Raw genomic sequence first — 25,269 nt, 5'->3', positions numbered from 1 at the left:
AATGATATTACACAATTTTTTTTTCTATAAATGAAATCTTTCCTTATCAATTTAATAAAAATCATTATACAGAACGCGTTCTCGATATAATCGGGAAAAGAGTGATCTCTTGCAGAAATGAATCAAAAATACAAAATAAGATTCTTTCCCACCCGTTTTTTATATACTTGAATAATCTTCAACCATCTTACGCCATCAAACTTGTCTCACGCAACAATGATTATTATAATAATATATAGATAAAAAAAAATATAATTTTTCATTTAACAAAACAATTTAGAATAATTAAAGTTACTGAAAAAATATTGTATAAAATATTTAAATTATCTTTTTATTCCTTTGATATAAGTCTCTGTGTTCTTTGATATATATATATATATATATATATATATATATATATATTTTTTTTACGCATTCTGTATAAATGCCTTGTCAGATTTAATCGAGTGTATTAGGACTCTAATGTTGTAATAATGATTGATCGTCTTCTTCACACATGTATTGTATATATACAAGAGAGGAAGAATTTTTCATCGAACAATAAAAGCGCAGAATCAAAGAGCGCAGGTCTCTTACGGCCAACGGTGTCGACCGCGAACCAAGAAAATCAACCTGCCTAAGTACGGGTGGTGGGCGGTAGGCTGTGGAAGGTAAGGTGAAACACAGGGAGTCACGCGAAGCAACCCCCGTGAAACGGAGGCGGTTCGAGGAACGTTTCCGTAGCGTGGCGGATCAGTCAGTCCTCCAGGATGAGGCGCACGACATGGTTGTTTTTCGCGTCGGTTTTGCTTTTCCAAGGGATCCACGTCATCCGCGCCCAGAGGACTCATGCACGACAGGGTTTCAATCGAGACCGCGAGACCGTGACAGTTACGATACCGAACCAGGGAACCGTCCTCGGCAAAGAGGTGCGACTTTAGCCATTTCATTCGTTCTCATCGGCTTAAGTTCCCACATTATTTTGCTAGGACCTGTCATCTTTGGTGATATTTAAAGTTGACAGGAATTTAGATTTTTAGACAAAAGTTTCGTCTCTTGTACAAAGAAACGATCAGTTCTGTTCATTCGTGTTCCGTTCATATTTTTTGATTTTACTAATACGCGCCGTTTCTTTTGAATTATAATCCTAGAAATAGGTAAACGCAAATCTTTGTATCAAGTTTATTAAAATTTGTTAAACGTTATTTAAATCTTAATTTTATTAATCCGCTATTCACATACTAATTCGAAAAAGAGATTAAGTAACCTAAGTCAACTAACTCAACTCTTTCTCTCCCTAATTTTGATGTTAGGAAAAAAAAAAAAAAATTACACCATACAAAATATTCTTCACATTTACAAGAATTTTGGACTCATTTGGATTTATTTGTGACTCGACCGTTAATCATTACGCATCATTTTATTCTTTCGTATATATTTTTGAAATCTAGATAACTATCGGCAATTCGATAAAAGTAACGCAGTACCTCGGCATCCCTTACGCACAACCCCCGATAGGTGAGCTTCGCTTCGCGCGGCCGGTGACGGATCCTCTTCCCTCTTGGGACGACGTTAGAAATGCAACGCAATTCGCGCCGTCGTGTCAGCAGGCGAAGGGTCCTCTCAAATTGCACGAGAAACTCTACAAACGATTGCTACCATCGGACACACCCGATCCGGGATTCAGCGAGGACTGCCTCTTCTTGAACATCTTCGTTCCTGACGGTATGTGCGTTAAAGTCATGTAGAGAATCCATGTAAAGTTAATTGACAGTTATGTATAAAATTTTGCAACCAAAAAAAAGCGTCGTTCTAAATTGTTTTAACATTGATTTTCTAAAAATACGCTTTTAATAATATTTATTTTACTAATATTTATAACTAATCGCGTAATTTATTAAAAATATAATCCTTGATTAAAAAATTTGTTTTTCGAGCGTGTTCTTCATTAAATTTATATAAAACTTATCGAGTTTCTTTATATTTTTCTTATGAATAAATAATATTAAATTATAGGAAATTATAAAGTACGAAATATGAATTTGATTTTCGGTATTAAATTATTGTCATAAATTTATTATCTACGAAAGAGTTAGAAAGATTTACGAACAATTGTGATTTCCGCCCAAGGATGAAATCTCTTCTTTCGATATGTCAAATCGCTAAAAGGCGGGAAGATTGGCTGTTGACGATCTCTACCTTTTTTTTTAATCTTCGAGAACGTAAAGTAACACACGCAACGCAACGACGGTCAACGGCAAAGTTCGTTCCCTGACGAAACGCGAGATAACGTTCACCCGTAAGTTCTCGGAGATTGATTCCTATCGTTCAGAAAGAAAGGGGATGATTATAGCGGGAAGGAGGTCTTGCGAGAGTAGTACCGCCGCGATCAGATAAAAGTGGACCGAAGCAGAAAATTAATAACCATTAGTATCGTGCAAGGACTAGTGTCGTGCAGAGAAGATTTATCACATGTCACGACGCACGCATAAAAAAGCATGAAGGTGGAGGTCATAAAGTTACAATCTACAATATGTTTAACTTGAAATAATCCTCTCGCGAATACAATTCGCGCTCTCTAATTACATGACGCAACTACATTACGAGATCAATTGTTTTTCTACAAGTTTTCGAGAAACTTTCTGTAGTGAGTATCTGAAACATGAAAACACATTAAAATCTAAATCAATTGATCGAATACGAAATATTTTTCTTTATATGTGTTGCTTGCGCATTGCGCATCTTATTTTTCCACTTGCCCCAGAATCCCTAATGCAAATTTAATGAGCTACCAATAAAAACTATGTATATAAGAACTTCAAATATATATACATACCATATATATAAACAAAAGGTTAAAAGGATGGAAAAACCGAATGCGGACCATTGGCGTGGCATCTCCCTTTCGTTCTAAAGGAAAAAAAGTAGAAGAACAGCTCGCGCGGAGTCGCAAAATCGCGCCGGCACGAAAACTACATACGACGACAACGACAACGACGACGACGACGACGACGACGACGATGACCAAGAGTTGGGGGGGTGATCGATATATACCAGTAAGAGTAGTTACGGAATAACTGGCGCACGCGGTGGCACGCGATCTTCCAGGGCCCTGTTTTGCGAGAGATGCCGAGATACGAGAAAACTGGTCACGAAAGTTCTCCCTCTCGCTCTCTCGCGAACATAAGTACCGAATCGTCACAATGTCGTGAATCATTATCCGTAAACTTTCCGATGGGAGTTACATCTTACGATCCTTATCATTGCGACAATGTGACATTGAGGTATATTCGAGAATCCCTTGATGACAGTAATGCGGATAAGGCTCAAAGTACCTATGCAAACGTGCCAAGGTCGCCGTTAAGAAACGACGGGTTCGGTGAAACGATAGTACGAGACGAGACCATGTTCAGGAAACCGCAAATGGGGAGAGGGAGAGGGGAGAATCTCGTACCCGTTATCGTGACAAAGTCGCTAGCTGGAAATAGAACCCCCAACGTGCGGGGACTACTCGCTTATGAATTTTCGTGAATTTTCTCTCTCGATACTCTCCCTTCTCTCTACCGAATTAAAAATTACATATAAAATTGAAAAAGAATTGAATTAACTAATAAAATATTATCTAAATTTTTCCCCTCCACACATCGGCTTAATAATTATCGATTTAATTCTTCATAGGTCTGATAATTAACGAATAATCTATGTGCGTAGGAAACCGCCAAAACGAGCGATGGCCAGTGATGGTTTGGTTCCACAGTGGCGACTTCAATACCGGAACTCCAGCGATTTGGGACGCTTCCATATTCGTTATAAAACAGAAGGTGCGATGTGGCGATTATGAATAATAATATCTACGAAAACGCAGACGGAAATATGGCAATTCCGGCGCAAATCGTACATACGTAGTAGATTGTGAAAATTAATGTGACCCGGTCGGCGATGCGATTAATATCGATCTAATCACGATATATCGTGATTAACATGTATTTTTCACGAGCACTCATCAATCGGGAACCCTAGACATTCGCGAACCGACAGAAAATCGAAGGGAATCGGGTCAGAGCTGTCCTTTATCTCGCGAGCCGTCATTTCTAAATCTAGAATAGAATCGCACTCTTTGATATTCTCTCGCGATACATTATTAATCGGGATCTTTCATCGTAATACACGGGATATATGTAATGCGGTATCGCATTTTTTATAACTCGAGAAACAACCCGCGGAGATAAATTAATCGCCCGCGCGAAACGAAAGCGAATCTCGAAACTTTCGGGCGATAACGATCGCGCTCGAGGGATTTTATCGTAACACATTTATCGTTACACGCAAAAAAGAATGAATCCAAAGTTCGCGCGATTAAACGGGAACGACTTTTGCGGTCGGCAGGTGCTAGTGGTGACGGTGGCGTATCGATTAAACATCCTGGGATTCTTCACGACGACAGACCCCGAGGCGCCCGGCAATTACGGTATATTCGATCAAATCGCCGCCCTCGACTGGGTGAAACGAAACATCAAGCACTTTAATGGCTCGCCCAACAACATCGTCATCTACGGCCACAGTTCCGGCGCGATAAGCGTGGGCCTGCACATATTGAGTCCGCTCAGCAAGGGCAAGTTCAACAAGGCCATAGCCATGAGCGGCGACGCTGTCGGTTCCGTCCGTTTGCCGGCAGAGGAATCTCAGGTCGTAGACGTCATAGCCGACAAGTTCGGGTGTTACAGGCAACCGACCAGCTTGCTGATGGAGTGCCTGCGCCGACTCGACGCCAATCTCATCGTCAAGCACTCCTCCGACATCGAGACCTGGGGTCCGATCGTCGACGCCGAGACGAACAACAAGACGGAACCTTTCCTTCCGCAACACCCGACGGATATCTTGGATAGCGGTAATTCACTCGCGGACCGCAAAAGCGACTCGATGATGTTTTAAGATGATAGTCGATATTTAAAGATACGAAGAAATTAAACCTTTTTAAAATATGTATTCTCTAAATATCTAGATTTCTTTTATATTCTTTATATGTAAAGTCTCTCTTTGACCTTTATATTTGCGGTTCGGATATAACAATTTTTCTTTAATGTTTATAATATGCTGGATAATATGCAGGTAACTTCAACGCGGTGCCGCTGATCGTCGGTTACACAAAGAACGAGCAAGCTCTGGCACTTATAGAGTCCACGAACGGACAGAGTTTGGAGAACGGAATATCCCCGGAAAAGTTCGAAACGATGATCGTAGACGACTTCTCGACGGTGGTACCGATCTCGGATGAGAATAGCACCTGCGAGTCAAATCCCGAGATGGTGACGAACGCGGTGCTGTTCTTCTATAAGCCATATCCATCCACGAGAAATGCAACGGTGTTTCGCGACCGATACTTGGATCTGCAAACAGAAAAAACTTTCGCGGCCGGTCTGACGTTGTTGGCCGGCAAGGTGGCGAAACAGGCGGCGACTTTTGTCTATCGATTCGACTACCGTGCCAAGACGCAACCGGTCACAAAGGACGTACCGGAATGGGCGGGCGTGCCCCATATGTTCGAACTACCGTTCGTCTGGGGTTTACCGCTTCAGATGGGCGGCACGATGCAATGGTTGCCTAATGACAGGAAGACGTCCGACACAATGATGACAATGATGGCGACATTTGCCAAGACTGGCGAGCCTTCCATCACAGGCGGGACTGGGCCACCAGTCAAGTGGGAACGCTTCACGCAGGACAATCCGGGGATCTTAATTATCGACAAGAATATCGAAATGGGCGAGCCGAACGAGGTGGATTACAAGGCGCTCGCATTCTGGAACGATTATTATCCGCAGGTCGTGGAAGATGCGACGACCTGTTGCAACATCACGAACACGGCACGGAGACTATTTTCTTACAGCGTATATCTCAGCGGCATGATGACTACGATGGCATTACATCTCTTCTGGTTTTAGCTACAAACACACAGCAAATATTTAAATAAACAAAAAGATATGTTGCGCTCGTTGTTATATATTTTTAATAGACTAAAGAATCGTCGAGAGAAGACGGTGTCGTCTTTTCGAAAAATTTTTCAATTTTGTAAAGAGATCTCTCCTCCTCCCTCGCTCTTTACTCTACTTTTTCTGAAAGCACAAATGCGGTAACAATCTTGTTATACTCCGTGTAGAAAATATAATATCTCGCGCGAATTGATTCTTTATTCGCGATAACTGCTGACGTTATAATATTATTCGCGCATTTAATAAATTTCTCGCACAATTCTCGTACAGACGATGAATATATCACAAAGTTATTTTATTCCGTCCTTATTACCTTATTTGATGTAGATTATACGAAACAAGAAAGAGAGTTATTTCATAAACTAATCACGCGACATGTCAAAAAATGGTTACGAATAAAATCCTAGGGCACAGAGAGGGGGAGGGTGGGGGGGGTGGCTCGGAATGAAATAAGATCCAGGTTACATTACAAGAGTAGGAAACTTGAGCCCTTTTTTTAACATTCACTGGGTTTTTTTTTTTTTTTTTTTTTTTTATTATTATTATTGTTTGCCTTAATACGGAGAGATATAGAAAAACATACTTTGTTTGAGAAACGAACAGTTTCATAACTTATGAATATTTTGATGATCCCGATAATAATTAATAATTAATATTAATAATAATAATAATAATAATAATAGCAATAATCATGTTCATGTATGTACCATCTATGTATAATTATTATATTATATAAGAGAGAGAGAGGTGCGCGGCGAGCGATGCATGGGGGCTGGTGACCTGCGCACGCGCACATTCACAAACATTTCTTTTCTCTTTCTTTCTCCTAAATATAATATTAATTAATTATTTCTTTTTTTTCATTTATTCATGCAAAACTCCTACAATGATAACCGATGCTGCGGGGTCTCGTATCCCTACTTTGTGCGCCATTGCTTACGCGTGCACACGAGCCACCCCAGAACCAACGTATATACAATATCCTCTTTCGCTTATCGCTGTGTTGCTTTCTATATTCCGTATCTCTTCGCTCTTCATTCCGTCGCATTACCTTATGCCCTCATTCCCCTGTCATTTTACAACCGTCTGGATTTCGATATCTTAAACTCCCATTCTCTACTGTCATACTTAATATTCTGTCAGCCCCCTCCTTCCTCCTCTTTTGTCATTAGTATTTTTCTTGATTTATAACCATTCCAAACTTTTTTTTTTTTTTTAACCACTGGTATCTTCGGATTTTCATGTAGGAGAGTATGGGCTCCGCCATATCTACCTTATAAAAGTAGGCACAGCGATTTCTTTTTCTGCTTCATCTTTTTCTCTGGTGATTTTTTATTTATTTGCCGCACCAGGTCGTAGAAAATCTAAAATTGAAAGACGATAATTGGGAGATGATAATGTTGCTAAAGTTCAAAAGTTATCGGCTAGAACTCGATTATTCAATATTGTACATAATTCCTATTATTGTACATAATTCCTTAAGCTATTAATCATTAGTCATAGAAGATATTAAGTAAAGATTATAAAATGGTGTACAAAAACAAAAATAAACAAATCGATAACCACAACTTACATCGCGAACATTAATTTTAGCTTTGGCAGAGGTCTCCATAAACACACAATTGAATTGCCGAGCAAGGTTGACACCCTGATCCTTTCCTACTACCCTTTCGTCTTCCAGGTCGCACTTGTTGCCTACTAGCACCATCGGTACGTCATCTGTGTCTTTTACCCGTAAGATTTGTTCTCTGAGATCCTGCAGGTCGTTGAAAGTCGATTGTGCTGTTATTGAATATACTAATACGAAGCCCTGCCCATTTTTCATATAAAGGTCCCTCATGGCTGTGAATTGTTCCTGCGAGCGAATTAAAATGAGGTCACTCAGAGTGTAATTTATATTATTACAAATGATTGACATTATTACAATGAATTACAAATTAAAATAAAGAAGAAAGTTACAAGATGTGTTTAAAAAAAAACAAAAAAAAACGATGATCTTATCGCCAGTCATTGCATGTGTAAAACAAAAGTCTAAACTTGATTCCAAATAATTTAACTTGCATTCCAAATAAAGAAACGTAAGAGGCATGTATTATGTGTTGCAGAGTACTTACTGTGCCGGCTGTGTCTAAGATTTCTAACATACATTGTTGACCGTCGACCTCGACTTGTTTACGGTAACTATCTTCGATGGTCGGATCGTACTTCTCTACGAAGATCTCCTGCACGAATTGGACAGTGAGGGCGGACTTGCCTACACCTCCACTGCCCAGCACCACTATTTTATATTCACGCATCTCCTTGCCCTAACTACTATCTGTGGGCCTGGTCACAGTCGAAGGGTCACCGAATCCGCCACGTTTTGCTTCGATTTGCTTTCAGTGAGACGGATCTGAAACAATAACATGCAATGTCTATTTAGAGAGACTATCAACATCACGCGACCAGTTAATTTTAATGACACACCTCTTTCAGAACGAGTCAGCTTTTATGACTCAATGCTTTTTATACATATATACGATGATATATGATGATTTCATACACAAAGTGAAACGAAAGCCATAATTAAAAATTTCCAAGTATAAGGTATCATACCTTATGGTGAAATTTATTTCAGAGATTTTTTTATTATTATTATTATTAATTTAGAATCGATTTTTCTTTAGAGAAAAGAAAACGCTACATTTTTATAATTAGAGAAAATGAAAAGGTTCTTCGATATATCTTCTTAGGTTCTGTGATATATCTTCAATATATCTAGTAAATTTTTATTTCTCTCTATTCTCTATTTGATTTTCACCAAAGCATAAGGTTGATTCAATCTATATATACATTTTATATCCGACAAAGTCACGCTACTCCCGCTGTGTTATTTCGGCGAAGCGCGATGTTCACCGCAGCATTATACGCTATAAGCAAAGAAAGACAGAGCAAAAGGGAAAACGCGAATACCATGACGGCATTCCAATTGGCAGGCAATAGCATCATGGCAACGTGCCACGGCCAATCGGCGGCTGTGAAACTCTTTACGCCAATCCGTCATTGATTTTACTTTATGAATGGATTTGTATAATGAAAGCTGTCATTTTCTCTCGGACTTTTGTCGACTCGTTATAACGCTTTATTAAAAGTTTCCTCAGAAACAGATAATTGTATGCGTAACTATACAACTATACGTAATACATTTGAAAAATTACAACAATAATAGATTTTTGTCATCATGTTTAAATTTCTAGCTTCGTTTTTTTTTTTAAACAACTGAGAAAAATTTTTGAAATGTGTATTTTTTTAGCTCAATATTTCGATGCATTGAATGATGTAAAGATTTTATATTTATTTTGATTCTATGTCTATAAAGAAATAAAAAAAAATTTTGTTGTTGATTATTGTAAGAAATATATAATATCGTTTCGTAAATATTTAATAAAAAAAATTACATGTAACGATAATTTGAATAATTTTATATATACGAGGTATAATTTTAATAAACTTGACCGTGAATTAATAATTTCGCTGAAATGTTATTTGGGAAATTTATTAATCCATTATTTATCTTTGTTACTGTGAACTATATGTATATACAACATTAGACTTGAAATTTAGAAAATAAATTTGGAAAATTTCTTCGCGATTGTTGTATAAATAAAATTCCAAAATTTCTCGATATTTTCCAATCTTTCCTTCGCTTCCTTTTTTTCCAACTTTACGAAATAAGATACGATGATTTTGACATTTTAAGAAAAATGTACATGAACTGAGTAAAGCGAAAGAAAACAGAAGACTCATACACGAAAAGGAAATAACTTTATTCTCTTTTACAAGTGTATATCTTTCTAAAGAAGATACCTTTCAAGCTTTTTTTTATGATTTCTACTTTCCGTAGAAAATACTCTAATCGTGTTTAATTTTCCTAATTTTTTTCACGCTTACCTTGTCGTTCTTCTAAATTCTTTTCTTCTAAACGATCTGCTTATAAAAACAATCTAATGATTAAGTCGATCCTGATTGTAATATTCCGTGAAATTGTAACGCAAGATTCCACAAAGAGAGACACGCATCGCGTTCGCAGCTTCGTTATAACGTACGTTACAGTTCGCAATTTCATTACAATACATTATACTGTATGTGGTGTAATTAAGTGCATCGTGAATTAATTGGGTCGTACGAGCACACACGGGCAACAAGTTGAGGTTCGAAAGAAAGACCGATCACCAGGTAGTGTGGAGAAGCACTAACAATAAGCGGATCGAACTTTTGGCGTTGCACCAAAATATCTCTGGTTCAAAAAAGTGTTATACACAAAGCCGCAAGCGCGCGCGTGTCACACACACAGAGAAAAAGAGAGAGAGAGAGAGAGAAAGCGAAAGCACCCCTGACCTAGTTATTAGACTTTGCCATAGGATAGCGCGGTTCCATAAATCTCCACGCCTTTTGTCCAAGATTTAAAGCTCGATGATAGAAATCGCGAACTGGCGATCGACCTCTCGTATGTCTCTTTTTCGCGATGAGAAGAAAATCATTCGTTTCTCGCTTTCATATTTCTCGATGGAAATGGCAGCGTAATTTGTCAAGGATACCTAAATTGCCACGCGATGTATAATATAAAAGCGAGAATTTAGAACTCGCGGATAAAACCGATATAAAATTCGACGAGTTTAAATCTGAATGAGATATATGAGATGTATGAAAATGATTTCTATGTTTATTTGCGCGCGGCGAGTCCTTAATTCTAGTCCTGTTTGTAATAGAGAAAATTGAATTTGAAAATCAATCAATTTATGGCTCGATTCTGAATTTCTAACTTGGATGAAATTTTGTCGTTTTGTATATTCTCGTATATTAAATGATACCGAGGAAATGTCAAATGATGATTTAACCGTTTGTCACGTATATTCATCGAGCATCTGATTGTTATTTTTCTCGATGCTTTGGAATCCATGCGAGATTCTTCGACATCGATCTCGCGCGAGATCGAGCTGGTCGAGTGAACTTTGGTCAACCTTCGTCTTTGACTTTAATTAAGCGTATTATTGCCAAGATGTCGACTGCCAATTAAAGCCACTAAACGCGTACTCGGACTAGAAAGCGAGGTTCCTTGCAAAGTTTCTCGCTCTTGTTTCTGCTGGCAGAAAATGTACAGCTCGCGAGAGTGAAGTTTTATTCAATTATCTCTATTGTTAGAATACTTTTCACATTTCATACGCGCGTGTGAAGAATCGCCTTATTAATATTAATGTTATCAAGTTTTTTCAAATTTTCTCAATTTTTCAGAGAATAAAATTTCATCTTTGATCTTAGAACTTATTTTCATATTGTCAAAAGTATATATATATATATATTCGGTAATCGTACAAATAATCTCTATAATCCTACATAATCTTTATTGTTAAAAAATATCAACTCGAAACTTAAGATTTGTGTCAAAGCAAGCATTTCAATTTTATTGATATCCCTAGCTGCATGAATTTTATCACCGATTCATCTCTTAACTTTAACCACAATTCCATCGCCTCCCTCGCGTCTCCATCGAGATGAAACGGAATCGATTCAATCTCGCGCGTATGATTTGCAATTTACGAGATTCCCTATCAGGCAGCTTTGCGCAAGCAGTTGGCTAAATGCCGCAGCCCTAGATCGTATATCAATTCGAAAACTAGTCGCAAAGCACGTAGCTTTGATGCAACATATATATATATATATATATATATTGTATATACACGCTTGTACAACCGATACACCTACACATCGACGAAAGATGGGAGGCACATGCATTGTATCTCGGACGCGCGTTCAAGGACCGTTTCTCTCGTCTGTCTGTGTATTTTATACGGCGAATGTGCCGTTCGCGCACACATACATATATTCATCACATATATCCATCACATATATCGACGTGCCGCCAATCACTTTGACCTGTAAATACGTTATCTGCTCCAGCGATTGCCGATACACTTGATTGCACTCGGTCACCTCTACCGACGTCGAGTCACTTCCCAACCGGGTCTTTACTCCTCGAAGGCGAAGCATTGTCATCGATGTGTGCGGATGTTCATGCTTTTACGCACACGAACACGCGCGTCTTATTTACAAGATGGAATATAGACGAATCTAATCACGCGCGATTTTGTCGCCACATTAAAAAGAAAAGGGGGGAAAAAAAAAATCCCTCGCGCACGATGGATTCACAGAAAGAATAAGTTTGTAATTTAATCCTCAAAGTCATATCTAAAGCATCATATTTATTTGTAAAATTTACCTTATAACTTGACAAAATATTTTCAAGTTGGTATTTATATATTTGCAACACATATTTACGCCTATATGCGTCTATATTTAAATAAGGTGTGTGCAGACTTTACAAAAATTATAATTATAAACTTACTCTATTAACGCAGTCAAATGTAATGATTTGTAATAATTATAGTATGGCTAACGTACATATATTTATGGAAATCACTTTTTTTTTTGTTTTAAACTACTTTTCCTCTCTTCCCTCGGTCTTCTGTGGAAGTCGCAACCCCCCCCCCCCCATCGTCGTATTTTCCCCCCCGGTTCGCTTACTTTCAACGCCAAGGACCGTGGCCGCCGATATCGATATTCTCCGTTGCACGACCAAAGATTGATTGATCGCGGGAAAAAGAGAACGCGTCAAAGACGACGAAAAAAGCTTTGGAAGTATCGGTGCGAAACGCGGTCAATCTTCGTTGTCTCGGTGGTCTAGGCTTGCAATGTGATTGTCAGCAGATGCGAGTCAGCGGAGTCAGCTTAGGACACGCGTATCGAAATGAAAGCATAGCAGAACGCGTATTATCAATGTGTTACGTCACACGTGATTAAATGCGTAATTCCTGAGGATAGCGTGGGCTCGACTATCCTCGCTCCAGAAACCTACAACGAGATGAAACAATTGACAATTTGACAGGTATATTCGAACCGACCGACCGACCGACCGACCAACCGATATGAGAAGCAATTGCCGTTAGACGAGCTCTATTAACAAGTAACTATCGATGAATGATTTAATTTCGTTATTGCAGAGATAATGAATTTAAACGCGCGGTGAGTCGTCGAAAAAGATATCGATTTAAAATATGCGCGAGAAATTCTTGGGAAAATACAGGATTGACGAATCGGATGAGTTTTAATAATCAAAGTGAGCTTCAAAGTAAATATACGCCCTTATCGAGGACGCTGATGTTCATACGAATAAAAGAGAATTCGCAACTTTCTTCTATTTATACTCGTCCCGTATCTTACATAAAACGACAAAGGGGTCCGTTCCCCTCTCGAACCTGACACGATCTATGATTTCCTCGAAGGGGAAAGTCCTTCGTGCGCGAGAAGTTGGAAGGGTAAGCACCTTTTTATATATATATATATATATATATGTAAAAAAAGACATGTCGTATCATCGCCTCGACTATGATTGCAAATAAACTGACGATATGAGAAAGAAAGAGCAAATCATTCATTTTCGCATTTCTGGAAGCGATATTTAAAGACGCCACGCCAAATCTACTGTCGCACAGAATCTTGACATCTGAAAAGTGGAAATTTCCTTACCGAATACATCCAGTATTTTGTACGCCTTTTTATTTTAAAATTACCATGATTTTACATCAATCTTTTCTCATATTATTCCGATAAAATAACATCGACTTGAAATTATTATATTACGGCATTGAGCGGATCAACTTTTATAGCGGCGTATACATAAAAATTGCGAAAAATATTTTCCAAAACGATTCTTCCGTTGAATATCTTTCGATTCTTCGATACGCAAACGTATTCCTAAATATAGAAGATCATTTTTTCATTTATAGGCGTTTATATCGCAAAATCCGTCTCACCTCTGAAATATCCATTTAATGCGTGTAACTACGTGATACTACGTTACTTGTAAGTTTTATCTAGCTTCGCAGTCTCCATTATCTATCGGTCCACCGTATACACGCGTGTATCAAGCAAGCGAGCGAGCGAGAGAGCGAGAGAGAGAGCCGCGTTCGATTATCTATCGCGGTGCACACGCATGTATCACGCGTTTCTCTTCGCAGGCATCCCGGGGCTTCCGTATCCTGGGCAATCTGAATTCGGTTTCCGGTTCTAGGCAGTTTCCGACTCCCCCCCCCCCTCCCCCCGTTATAAATCGGCCGCTGTCGTCTATCGTGCGGCCGCGATGCGGTATGACCCAATTATTCGCTCGTGCCAATTAAAGTTTCTTCAACGCGTCATCCACGTGTAAGTGAAATCACACGTCATTCATATCTCGCATTCTACTTGGCAGAATTTGAATCGAGAGAATCCTAAGATTCTGCCTCGAAATAATAAAAATATAATAAATTTATAATAAATATTTAAAGATAAATTATTATATATGTACAATAAAATATTTTAGAAATGTTCGTTTTTTTTTTCCCCCTAATCTATACAACACTCTTGAGAAATATTTTTCTTCACATAATTTTCTATTCAAATTAAATTTAATGAAAATGAACTTTCTTTTTCTCGATAGAAAATCGTAAACTTTTATCCCGTTTTTCCCAATCTTTTCGCGGTAAGACTATACATCCTAATTGAATTTCTTTCTTCTCTGCGCTGCTAATTCCTGCTCGTTTGTGAACATTAACAAAAATTCCATCAGATAAATACGGATATGTTAATCGAGTAGTTCATCACATTGGTATGCGAATCGAACATTTATAGAATTTTCACTATGCGAATGGTTTTGTATGTGCTTATCGAAATACGGTATTGCTATAACATAATCGATTGTTTGATTAATCGACCGTATATTACGTACACGCATTCCATATATGCTTACAAGTGCTTACAAACTTTTATATTATTTTATATTGTGTGTTGTTAGGTTTTATGACTTATGTTTGAATGTTAAAGTTTTTAAAAGATGATGTAAATTTATGTAGTAATAAATAAATTATATGTGCGTTAGAGTTTTAATGCAAGAAAGTAAGATGTAGGAAATAAGAAGATATAAAACCGGAAGCCATCCCTAAGCCGCAACGGGAAAAAATTACTAATAAATAAATAAACTACACGCATTCGACGATCGATAGCATCGCCAAATTAAAATTTCCGAAAATTGAAAACAATCAATGCTATTCCTAACGTATATTTCTTCCCGGTCTTTTTAACTCTATACTTGTTTTATTCGCAAATCAGTTTAAATACATTTGAATTTTGACTCATTTTTATTCTTGAAATATAACTATAAAATATAATTTCTTACTCTTTTACGTTCTCCGCTTTGTTAATTCCTCATTTCTAGATATGTTTATTTATATGATATAAAAAATATAGAATTAAAATTATACTGAAGTGTATGTAGACATTTATTTGGGAGAAAAAAAAAACTTTAATGTATAAAGGATACAAGTAGAACGATAGAGTTAATATAGGAAACAATTTAAATAATTAATCGCGTTCTCCACGAGAAGCTGACACCATTGCTAACGTAAGTCTTGCAAAAGTTGCGAAAGTCCCGTCAAGCTTCGCAAAAGTTTCTTCTTAATATTGTTTTAATTCATAATATTTTAATGGAGCGATGACGCAAAATTTGTAACGATTGCCAAACTATCGAAATGTATCGATAAAAGAAACTTCAATCGCTGGTAAAGACGACACAATCTATATAATTTTTTATACGTATTTAGATACTTTTGTTGAATGATAAAATAAGTCCTTGTATGTGTTTTGTGTTAGTTTTTATCGTGAAAAACTATCTATATTTCATCGCGGGGTATAAAGTAATCAATAAAGTCCGTGCGACTACAAACTTTTTGCGATAGTTCTCCACACAAAAAAACGGGGGGGGGGGGGAGAAAATATATAAAATATTACGTTTATATAACATCCATTATGTAGTTTATATAATATCTGCTTAAATCGATCGCGTTGTTACTCTATCCCCTGTGTTTTAAAAGTTACATATAACAATATTGTGTTCGCGCACACACATATATGTACGCACATACACATATATTTTTTCCATGCACGACACGATTTATTTCCATTATACGGTAATATTAATATTATATTGTCAATGATTAGCTTATTAGCGTAGCTCTCTCGTCCAGTTCCAAGTATACAAAAAAAATCAATTCGATAAATAATTTGATTAAACTAATAATTAAATATTTTGATAATTAAATATTTTGATTAAACAAATAATTAATTAATAAAGGATTTTATTCGTTAGGCGTATAATTCCCAATTTCTCGCTCGCTCACATCTCTGCGCTTAAACGAGCAAAATGATTTTTCTAACGAGCAGCGCGAGGGTTAATCTTGAACGAAAGTATATCGCGTTTGATTAACAGGGAGCAAATTGCGCGTGTGTAGGGTGCAGTTGCGTAACGGCAGGTTAAGCGACAGCGTTCGCATGGAACGCTGTCGCGAGAATAACTGAGTTTTATTTTTGTCGTTGACGCGGCGCGAATTGCGTGCAATAGTAAACTGCTTGCGACCAAACTACGACACACGGACAATGCAGTGTTCAATATACCGTGTTGAAGATCGCACATTATCGCACAGAGTCGCAGCAGCGCAATGATCGCGCGTAATGCGTATCGTGCTAATTGTCAACATCGATCAAGACATATAATACTTTCGTTGTTTAGCTGCGTTCGATAAATCAAGAATCTGGAACACAGGCAGCATCTTTGTTCCCCGTTAAAAATAGCGTAAATCCCGAGAGGGCAAAGGTGAAAGATATCATTGATCTTTTTCAACTGTATATATATATATATATATATATATATATATATCTTTCTTTCTTTTATTGGCCGAGTGTCTGAGTTTTCCAAACAAAAGGTTAAAAAAATTGAATTTCATTTGATCCAATAGTAGTATTAGCTCACTTATAAATTCATCCTAAATATGATTTTAATTAGAATTTTACGATTGATTAAAATTAGAATCAAAATTAATATTCCCAAATTAAAATCGAAAATATATTTTTCAATGTTTTCTTGAGGAAAAAAATTATATTATTATCGCCCTAAATATCTTTTTCAGTTTACTTTCACTCGGACGATACGTCATTCGGTGTGTTATTTCAAAATATTTCAGAGAATCCTATCGAGACATTTTTTTTCCAAATGAGAGACCTGAAAAGAGAATTCTGCACGTTCACGTGAAAGACATACGATACAGATTTCCATCACATACCAGACACTGTACTAGCAGCTAATAGATGGTCCAATGTGTCAAATGCGTTAGTTGCCATTTAACCGCATGTAACATTGCTGTGTTTGCGACCGATACAAGGTCTATGTCGCGTCTGTACCAAATGAACATCAGTATTAATTATATCACGCGCACGTGTCACAAATTAATTCAACGTTAATTCGAGATTTGCAAGTTTGTCGATAAAATCGACCAAGCTCGCCCGCGATATTCGCCAGCGATATTCCAATAAATTTCAATCAATGTCGGAATTTTATAATACCGTACCATCGCCCTCGCGCCTCTCTTTTACGGCCCAATTGTACGCGTTATTATGCGGTGCGTATATCATTGTAGAATGAAAATAAATATAAACGTGATTATTATCGTTAATGCTGCGTACGACAACGCGGCGCACGAAAGCGTACTCGAATAATACGGCTAATTATTTTTGAAATTTCGTTGTACAACTTGATCGCGTTAATTAACACACGAGCACTTTTATTTTCAACAAATCTGCGACTTATTTAACAAGCGAGAATCAATCGAGTCTCGCGCTTTGTAGTCTTGTCGCGATAATGCTGTATATCAAAAAATGTATATTTATTTTGTACATATGTACATATGTACAATGTTATACGAACAAAGTGATATATATATATATACATCAAAGTTTTCACAAATTTTTCGTAATAATTCTTACTTAAATAATGCCTCTCCTCAATTAGCAAATCTTAAATAATCTATCTAATAGTCCATTTCTATTTCAAGTTAAACTTCACGAGCTTAAAATTATAATTGTGCAAGAAAAGTAATCTCGGTAAGAATATTAATCTCTTCTCTGCAAAGAAAATTTGCGCGTTGATTCTGCATCTAAAGAATTCATATGTTAATTAGACTAGTAGGATAGCATATATAATCCCACGCAAGGCAAATGCAGGAAATGCCTCGCTTTCCTAAGGCCGAGCTTCATCTCGTATATGTATAGGGCACGTATTATGCATCGCCATAATAGAGTATAATATGAAAATACGCTTAAACGTGTACATTAAGGCTAAAATGATCCCGGGAGAGATGATTTAATAAAATAATTTCGCGTCTTATACATGAAAGAAAATAATTGTTTTCCAATTGAGAAGAAAAATTCCAAATTAAAATTTTTACCTCGCTTTCACAACTTACATTATTAATATAAACAGATAAAAAATTTATAAGAACGTAAGCTTCTTGTAGATAAAAATATAATACTTGGCGGTTAAAACTAATTTGATCGATTTCTAATGCTAATTATGATTTTATTATAATAAATATTTTCTTCCTATTTTAAAATTTTGTTTTTATTTTAAAATATATACAGAATTTTATTTTTATTAATTTTTCTAGCCTGTATAAAATTTCATACAAAGATCTGATTGAAGGTTTATTGCAAAAATGTACAAGTGCCGAAAAAGAAGAATGTAAAATGTAAAGCATCGTGATGCCTCATCGATAAAAAACAAGTTTCCATAATCCACATCGTGTCACGCAATGAGTCATGGGGTTCGTGAACCTTATGGCGTGTAACGACACTCTTGAAGAGACCCTAATTAAGCTTTATACAGTAAAACATCCGCGTTCTACGTTTCGTAAAAATAATGAACGTCACATCTTTTTAGCATTTCCATTTTACCGACGTGCATCATCTTTTCGATTGACTAGATATAATCATTACATTATTAATAGAGAGAAATTAATATTGCTTTCATTAAATTACTCGATGCTTTGTCGAAATTTTTATTGAAAAATTCGCTTTTAACAGAATTGGCGCGGTAATTCAAAATACCAAATAATCTTTCCGAATGAGTTTTTAATAATAAGTATACGCGTACAAAATTTTACCAAATATACAAAAATAACTTGTCGTCAGTATCGTGCGGGAACATCATATTTACGATGCGAGAGTCACATTGTTATTTCGAAGACGAGAGACGTAAGTCGACGGCATTATCGAGTTCAAAGTCGAATGGAGTATCATTCTCACAGTTGAGTCACTCCGCGTATAACGTGTTTAACAAGCGCGATCGTTTGCAGCCGCGAATATAACGTAGTTTGCCCGCAGTTGCTTGTGGTTTCATGTTTATCAATGGGAAGATTTATAATGAAACGGTTACCCCGCGGCGAACAATACCAGATGTGTAATTTTTATACAGACGGCAGGAAGGAAAGGGGGAAAAAGAGAAGATGAGTTATAAAAAATTTCTAGATAATTTTATAATTTTTAAAATACGCCTAAAATCACACACACTCGCTTACATAGAGAAGAAATTTTTTCGCGTAATCCACACATTCACGACTGCGTTAATCCCGGACGATCCAATATATCAGTTCACGTGTAAAATCTCGCTTGACGAAAATCAAATTGTCACGAACGAACGATTACAGTAAATTGAATAGATCTAACGAGTTTCCAGAAGATTAGCGGAAATGACGAGCGTAAGAGTGTGAAACAAGCGGATGCGGAATCAGAATGAGACGCAGCTGGAAACCTTGAGTCGATCGAAGGGGGATTTTGTAAGAGAACAAAATAAAAAAGGAAAACTTAACTTTTCATAGGAAAATTTAAAAAAAATATATCCCTAATAATAATATATAAAAAAAAAAAAAAAAAAAAAACACCTCCAAGTATTGTACGTTTCACTCAGATATAGTTATAAATCGGGACGATCTATTATATTATTTTATTCATTATATCTATCTAAATATATCTGTTGGCAAAAATTTAAAGATTTAACTAGATACTAGATCATTCGATGGAGAGATTTGTATTAATATATTAATAATAAATAAGCTTCTCTGCCGGACGGCAATGTATCATTGAATAAAATGAGAATAATATTATAAAAAAAGAACATATGCTTATATAGGTTTTTTTCTTTATTACAGAGACGCGAAATCGCGCAAGCGTGGCATCAATCTTTATAATCATTCGTTCAAGCATCGATCAAACAATGCAAACGGCCAAAATTCCTTGCAAGCTTTCAAGGATGAACATGCTCTGTTGCCAAGTTATCGTTTAAATAATGCCCTCAAATTTATCATTTTTACTACGCGATACGCGATGATATCGTATGCAACTATGTATCTGGTCTCTCTCCAGCATTATGACATTCTAGCATCGACATTCGTTCAATTAATATAACGTTCAATGCCGGTCCAAAATTATTATCATCGTATGATTTACGTTTATATTTCCTATAGCTTTTGTCGTTAAAAACTTTCGCGTATCTTTAAAATGTACAGATATTTTCAGATATTCAAACGTTAAATAACTTTTACTGCATAATGACGGTATATATATATACACATATAGAATTTCTTTTAAGAACACTTACGATTGCGTCGTAAATTAATCCCATGCCACGCCTATATATCCAATGTTCATGTTAATATCATTTATAATCTACCAAGTCACGATGCTTTCACAGAAGTAAAAAAAATAAGTAAAATCGGTGAGTGCACTTATGAATTATAAAACAGATTTTACAAGGCATTATGGTATATATTTGAAGAGCGTATCGTTTTAAAATTTCGAATCGAGCATTTATTTCGTTTTCTCGTCGTAAACTTTTAAATGTATATTCATATAGGAGAAATTAATTGTTACGCCGTGTGTTTTAAGATAGATTTATATCTTACAGCTTACAGCTGTGCCAATGAAATCTCTCTCTCTCTCTCTCATTGTAGGAATATACTCGATCAGCATTATATCGAGTAAGTAACATTCTTGCCATCTTTCTTCTCGAGTCATTTCCTGCATCGCGGTGACTCACGTGAGTCGACTGCGCATTAAAAACACCACGGTTCTACACGATGGTTTGTGATATTTGTTGAGAGTCCAACAGGGATCGACCGCAAAAATATTGTCTTGAAATGATATAAAAATATACACAACGGCGGGTGTGGCAATAGAGCTACCAAAAGAGCGATCAAAAAATTTATTTTTCTTATCTTATCCAAAGTTTAATTTTTGTTTTATCTAAAGAAATTTTCATTTTAAAATTTGATGAGTATGTTGGGTACGCGGGCGTCCCACACAACTAGGCGGAGCTGTATTTTTAAACGATTAGAGATACAAAGAAATATTATAAGACAAAAGTAAACGATTTTAAACGCTCTACATTTCTACGTTACTCTTATGCACCTTTGTGTATGGATACCGCTGCAAAGTTCGATTTCAAATTTCACTTTTTTTTTAATAGAATCCCATACTTTTAGATGTACTAATCGATGCAATTTTTCTTTCTCTACACAAGCTATTGAGAAACGAGAGAGAGTTATGCTTAAAAATTGTTGGTTTACAAGTTATTCTAACTCAAAGTGTGCAAAAAAAGATAGATATAATATTAGAAATATCCAAAATAATAGAAAAACACAAATTAAAGACGTACTAAAAAATTAGAGTAAGGAAATACATATAGTGTGTTGTAACGAACCATTCAAACATTTCCTGTAACACAATAAATGTCGAAAAAGTTCGATATAAAATCAAATTAATAATTTTTGTTTAGATATGTCTGTTCTCGCCTTTTCTTCATATTATTAACTATACTATAAAACTCGATTAAGTTTAATATCGATTAATTATTATACTAAACGCAAAATATTCTATACCTCTATTTCAAGATATTAGATCAATGTTTATAAACATAATACTACTTTTACTTTTAAGCATAAATAGAAATATGCAGATAAAAATAAAAGAGTAAATTAATCCGCCAACAGAGCCAAATGTTACTTTACAAATTTACAAGTTAAAATAATTTCTAAATTAACAATTTGTAAGCATAGCTCTCCCTTTCTCTTTCTTTCCTTCTTTCTAATAGTAGTTTTGTGTAGAGGAAAAAAAGAACTGCATTTTTCAATTAATATACCCAAATGTATGGAAATCCATTGGGGAAAAAAAAAAAAAACAATTGAACTTTATAACTGTATCGTTTAACTTTGTATCTCTAATTATTGTACATTTTAGAGATACAACTCCGTCTAGTTGAGTGGACACTCTGTGTGTGTGTGATCACATACATATCAGTAAGAGGATTGCTTTTTTTTTTCATCAAACAATAAATTGCTATAAATACGAATAAATTAAAGATGATCAGAAACGCCGTCTTTTTTCAACATTCATCTGTACGTGTGTCTTCAGGGCAATATTTTTATATGTTATTCTTCCAGTTTTTTCCTTGCGAAATCGATAGAAATATTTCCCTCGAGTGCGCTTGTGTGCGCGAGTAAAATTAAAAATTAAACTAGATAAAATTAGAATCAAAATTTGGAATTCAAAAAAGAAAATTTCAAGTCGCTATTTTCACAGTCGTATCCGTTGTATTTTTATATTTCAAGATAATTTTGTGGTCAGACGCAACAAGAATGGCGAAGAGAACCATGGATCGAGTTTCCCTCGTGTTTAGTTCTCCGTCTCCCGTATTCCCCTCGATACTTTTAAAACGATTAATCTCTTATTCTTTTCTCCCGTCGCCGCATTACGGACTAACAAGATTCATGTCAACGCTCTGATTTAAAAGATCGTAACTTGAAGCTTCAAGCGATATACCCCGCAGCAGATATTACTTTGAAAATCTCAGTATCTTAATTAATAGGCAAATCTTAGATCGACCAACAAATTACTTGTATTTGTATTTTCTTTTCTATTATAGAAAAGGGTAAATATAAAATTTAATAAAAAAAAAAAAAAAAATAGACAAAAGACCAAGATTAAATTAATTATATTCAATTAAAAATATTTTCTCTCATAAAACCCGAGTATATTCGTCCATTTTATTTTACAAACAGCGAATGCTGAGGCAGCATCGAGAAGCATTAAGCTCGAAAAGAACACGCCTATGTTTAAACCATCTTCGTTCGAGCAATATATATTTTCCCTGCATTAGTCATATGCAATTTTCGAAAATGTTTCTACATAAAATAACTATAAAATAACCAATTTCTCCGTCTTTTTTTTTGGGGGGGGGGGGGGAGGGGAGGGAAATGAATTTTGGTATCGCGGTTAATTCTGCGTAATGTTTACGGGAACAGCTCGTATATAGGAGCATCGAGTTCCGCGTAAACGATGTTGACGCGAAACTTGGCTATCGTCGAGTACCACGAGCTCAGCTCGGGCTCGGGTGGGCCGTGACCGTAAGAGGAAACGCTTGGTTGCCCGGTATGGAACGGGGAGAAGGAGGAAGCCGGTCGTTCGTTTTTTCGCTCACCGACTCGTTGGGAAAAATCGCGAGAACGGAGGATAATGAGAGGAAGAAACGCCCGTATATGTGTATTGTACCGCGTGTGTGAGAACGGGCAGTCGCGTAATTCCGGCGAGCTCGAGCCTCGAGCGCGGATTTCGGTGTCCTCCTGTAAACGCGCTAAAACGATCTCTATTCAAAGCACGATAACGGGGAATCCGCTTACCGATCCGCGAATGGACCGTAGAGTCCAGCGTGTCTGCGACACGTGCGCGGCAGGAAAGGAAAGACTATCCGATCGCAATCCTATCTCGATTTCGATCCTCGCGAGAACGGGCGACGAACGGTCACCGCGGCACCGCTGCCACCGCCGTTGTCGACGTCGTCAACGATTTCCGGTCAGTCGGTCGGTCGGTCGGTCGGTTCGGCGATGCACGGCGATGCACGGCGCCTTCTCACGAGAGAGAACGCAAAAGGAAGGGGAGGAGGGAATCTTTTTTTAGAAGCCGCACAAGTCGGTCCTTACCTCTTGCGCCTCCTGAATACCCCACGCTTCGCTCGCGGAACGCAGTATCCTCTCCTGTGGATTCACTCGATAATTCTTCTGCCTCCTCTTTGTCGTGCTATCTATCTATCTATCTATCTATCTATCTCTCTCTCTCTCTCTCTGTCGCTCGCGCAAGGCGACTCTCGATGGCTCTCAAGCGCGAGCACACACACACACGCATGCACGAGCGCTCCGTATATCTTTCTCTCTTTCTCCTTCCCTTTCACTCTTCTTCCGTTGTCTCCGTCTCGCGTGCAACGCTCTGTCCTCTCGCTCGCCGCTCTTGCTCGTCGTCGTTCGTCTCTTCCTCTCGTCGCGACGACCGAGATTTCTCGTCGATTAATAGCGGCTACCTCCTGTGCACGCTGTCTGCCCCGATTCGGCTTCCTCGTCGTTGCACTCTGTCACGAGTTCATGGGGAGAGCCGTGTGTGCGTAGAGATTCGCTGTGCCTTGTTCGTTTTCGCCGTAAAGGATTTTTTTACATAGCCAGCCAAACGATCGAAGAGCGAGAAGCGAGAAGCGCGAAACGCGTTGCGTTTCCAACACTTTGACCAAAGTCGAATCGAATCGAGTCGAGTCGAGTCGAGTCGAGTCGCACCACAAACGTGAATGACGAGTGACGAGATGCCCGATACCGGATACTCGGAGTCTCGTTTCGCCCCGACGTAGCTCGCACCGATATCTCGCTTATTGCGGGCTGCCGATCGATCGTAGCCGAATGACTCGTTCACGGTTCGCACTTTCGAGTCTCGAGGATCTCAACGAAGATGACGACGACCCTGTTACGCGGACGGACGCGCCTCTCTCCTTCTCTCTCCCTCCTGTTACCGCCAATGTACCCCCGCGTCGTATCGAGATCTTCGCACTCTCGCGAAAAGACAACGCGACAGGCGACACTAGACACTACGCTGCGCGATTCTACCGTTATCTAGGGCGATGTCTCCCCGCCGTTCGCCGCACCCGTGCCCTCTATCATCGAGCACGCAGCGCGTCGCTGCCGTCGACTAGTTGTTGCTTGTCGCCAAGATGCGTAGGTGGCGGCTCTGTTTTACCGTCGCATCTACCGGAAATCACTAAAGCCCGTATCGGACTACGCATTAAAAATTGAAGATTGAGGATTAAAGATTTGACTAATCGGAATAAAAAAGACTAACATTTCTTTATCCCGATTGGTCAAATTTCAATTTTGAATCTTGAATCTCAATCTTCAATACGTAGTCTGATACGGGCTTAACGGATTAGCGAATCTGGGGGCCGATTTGAAGGGCCAATTTCACCAAGTCCGGTTAGATGAACCGACGGTTAAAATTAGCAGGCAATTTCCAAATGAAATGATATGAATGCTTG

General features: G+C 37.5%; 2 protein-coding genes across 2 annotated transcripts; one reads left to right on the top strand and one right to left on the bottom strand.

The window, feature by feature from the left end:
- Window positions 1–573: 573 nt before the first annotated feature.
- On the top strand, window positions 574–7,854 carry LOC138937893 (carboxylesterase 5A). Its single transcript, XM_070304556.1, has 5 exons — window positions 574–908; window positions 1,431–1,704; window positions 3,691–3,800; window positions 4,366–4,867; window positions 5,089–7,854. Exons 1-5 carry the CDS (start codon window positions 750–752, stop codon window positions 5,919–5,921), a joined length of 1,878 nt encoding a protein of 625 aa, XP_070160657.1. The 5' UTR covers window positions 574–749; the 3' UTR covers window positions 5,922–7,854.
- Rap1 (RAS oncogene family member Rap1) lies at window positions 7,044–24,854 on the bottom strand. The gene is made up of 4 exons (XM_070304558.1): window positions 23,900–24,854; window positions 8,084–8,361; window positions 7,543–7,824; window positions 7,044–7,333 (listed from the first exon to the last, which is right to left on the bottom strand). Exons 2-4 carry the CDS (start codon window positions 8,264–8,266, stop codon window positions 7,244–7,246), a joined length of 555 nt encoding a protein of 184 aa, XP_070160659.1. The 5' UTR covers window positions 8,267–8,361; window positions 23,900–24,854; the 3' UTR covers window positions 7,044–7,243.
- Between the last annotated feature and the right edge of the window lie 415 nt (window positions 24,855–25,269).

Source organism: Polyergus mexicanus, unplaced genomic scaffold (genome assembly GCF_030449975.1).
Source record: "Polyergus mexicanus isolate NDT 795.1 unplaced genomic scaffold, iyPolMexi1.0 SCAF_11, whole genome shotgun sequence".
NCBI classification, from domain to species: Eukaryota; Metazoa; Arthropoda; class Insecta; order Hymenoptera; family Formicidae; genus Polyergus; species Polyergus mexicanus.
Note: the sequence above shows the minus strand (reverse complement) of the source record. Positions and strands in the feature narration are given on the sequence as shown.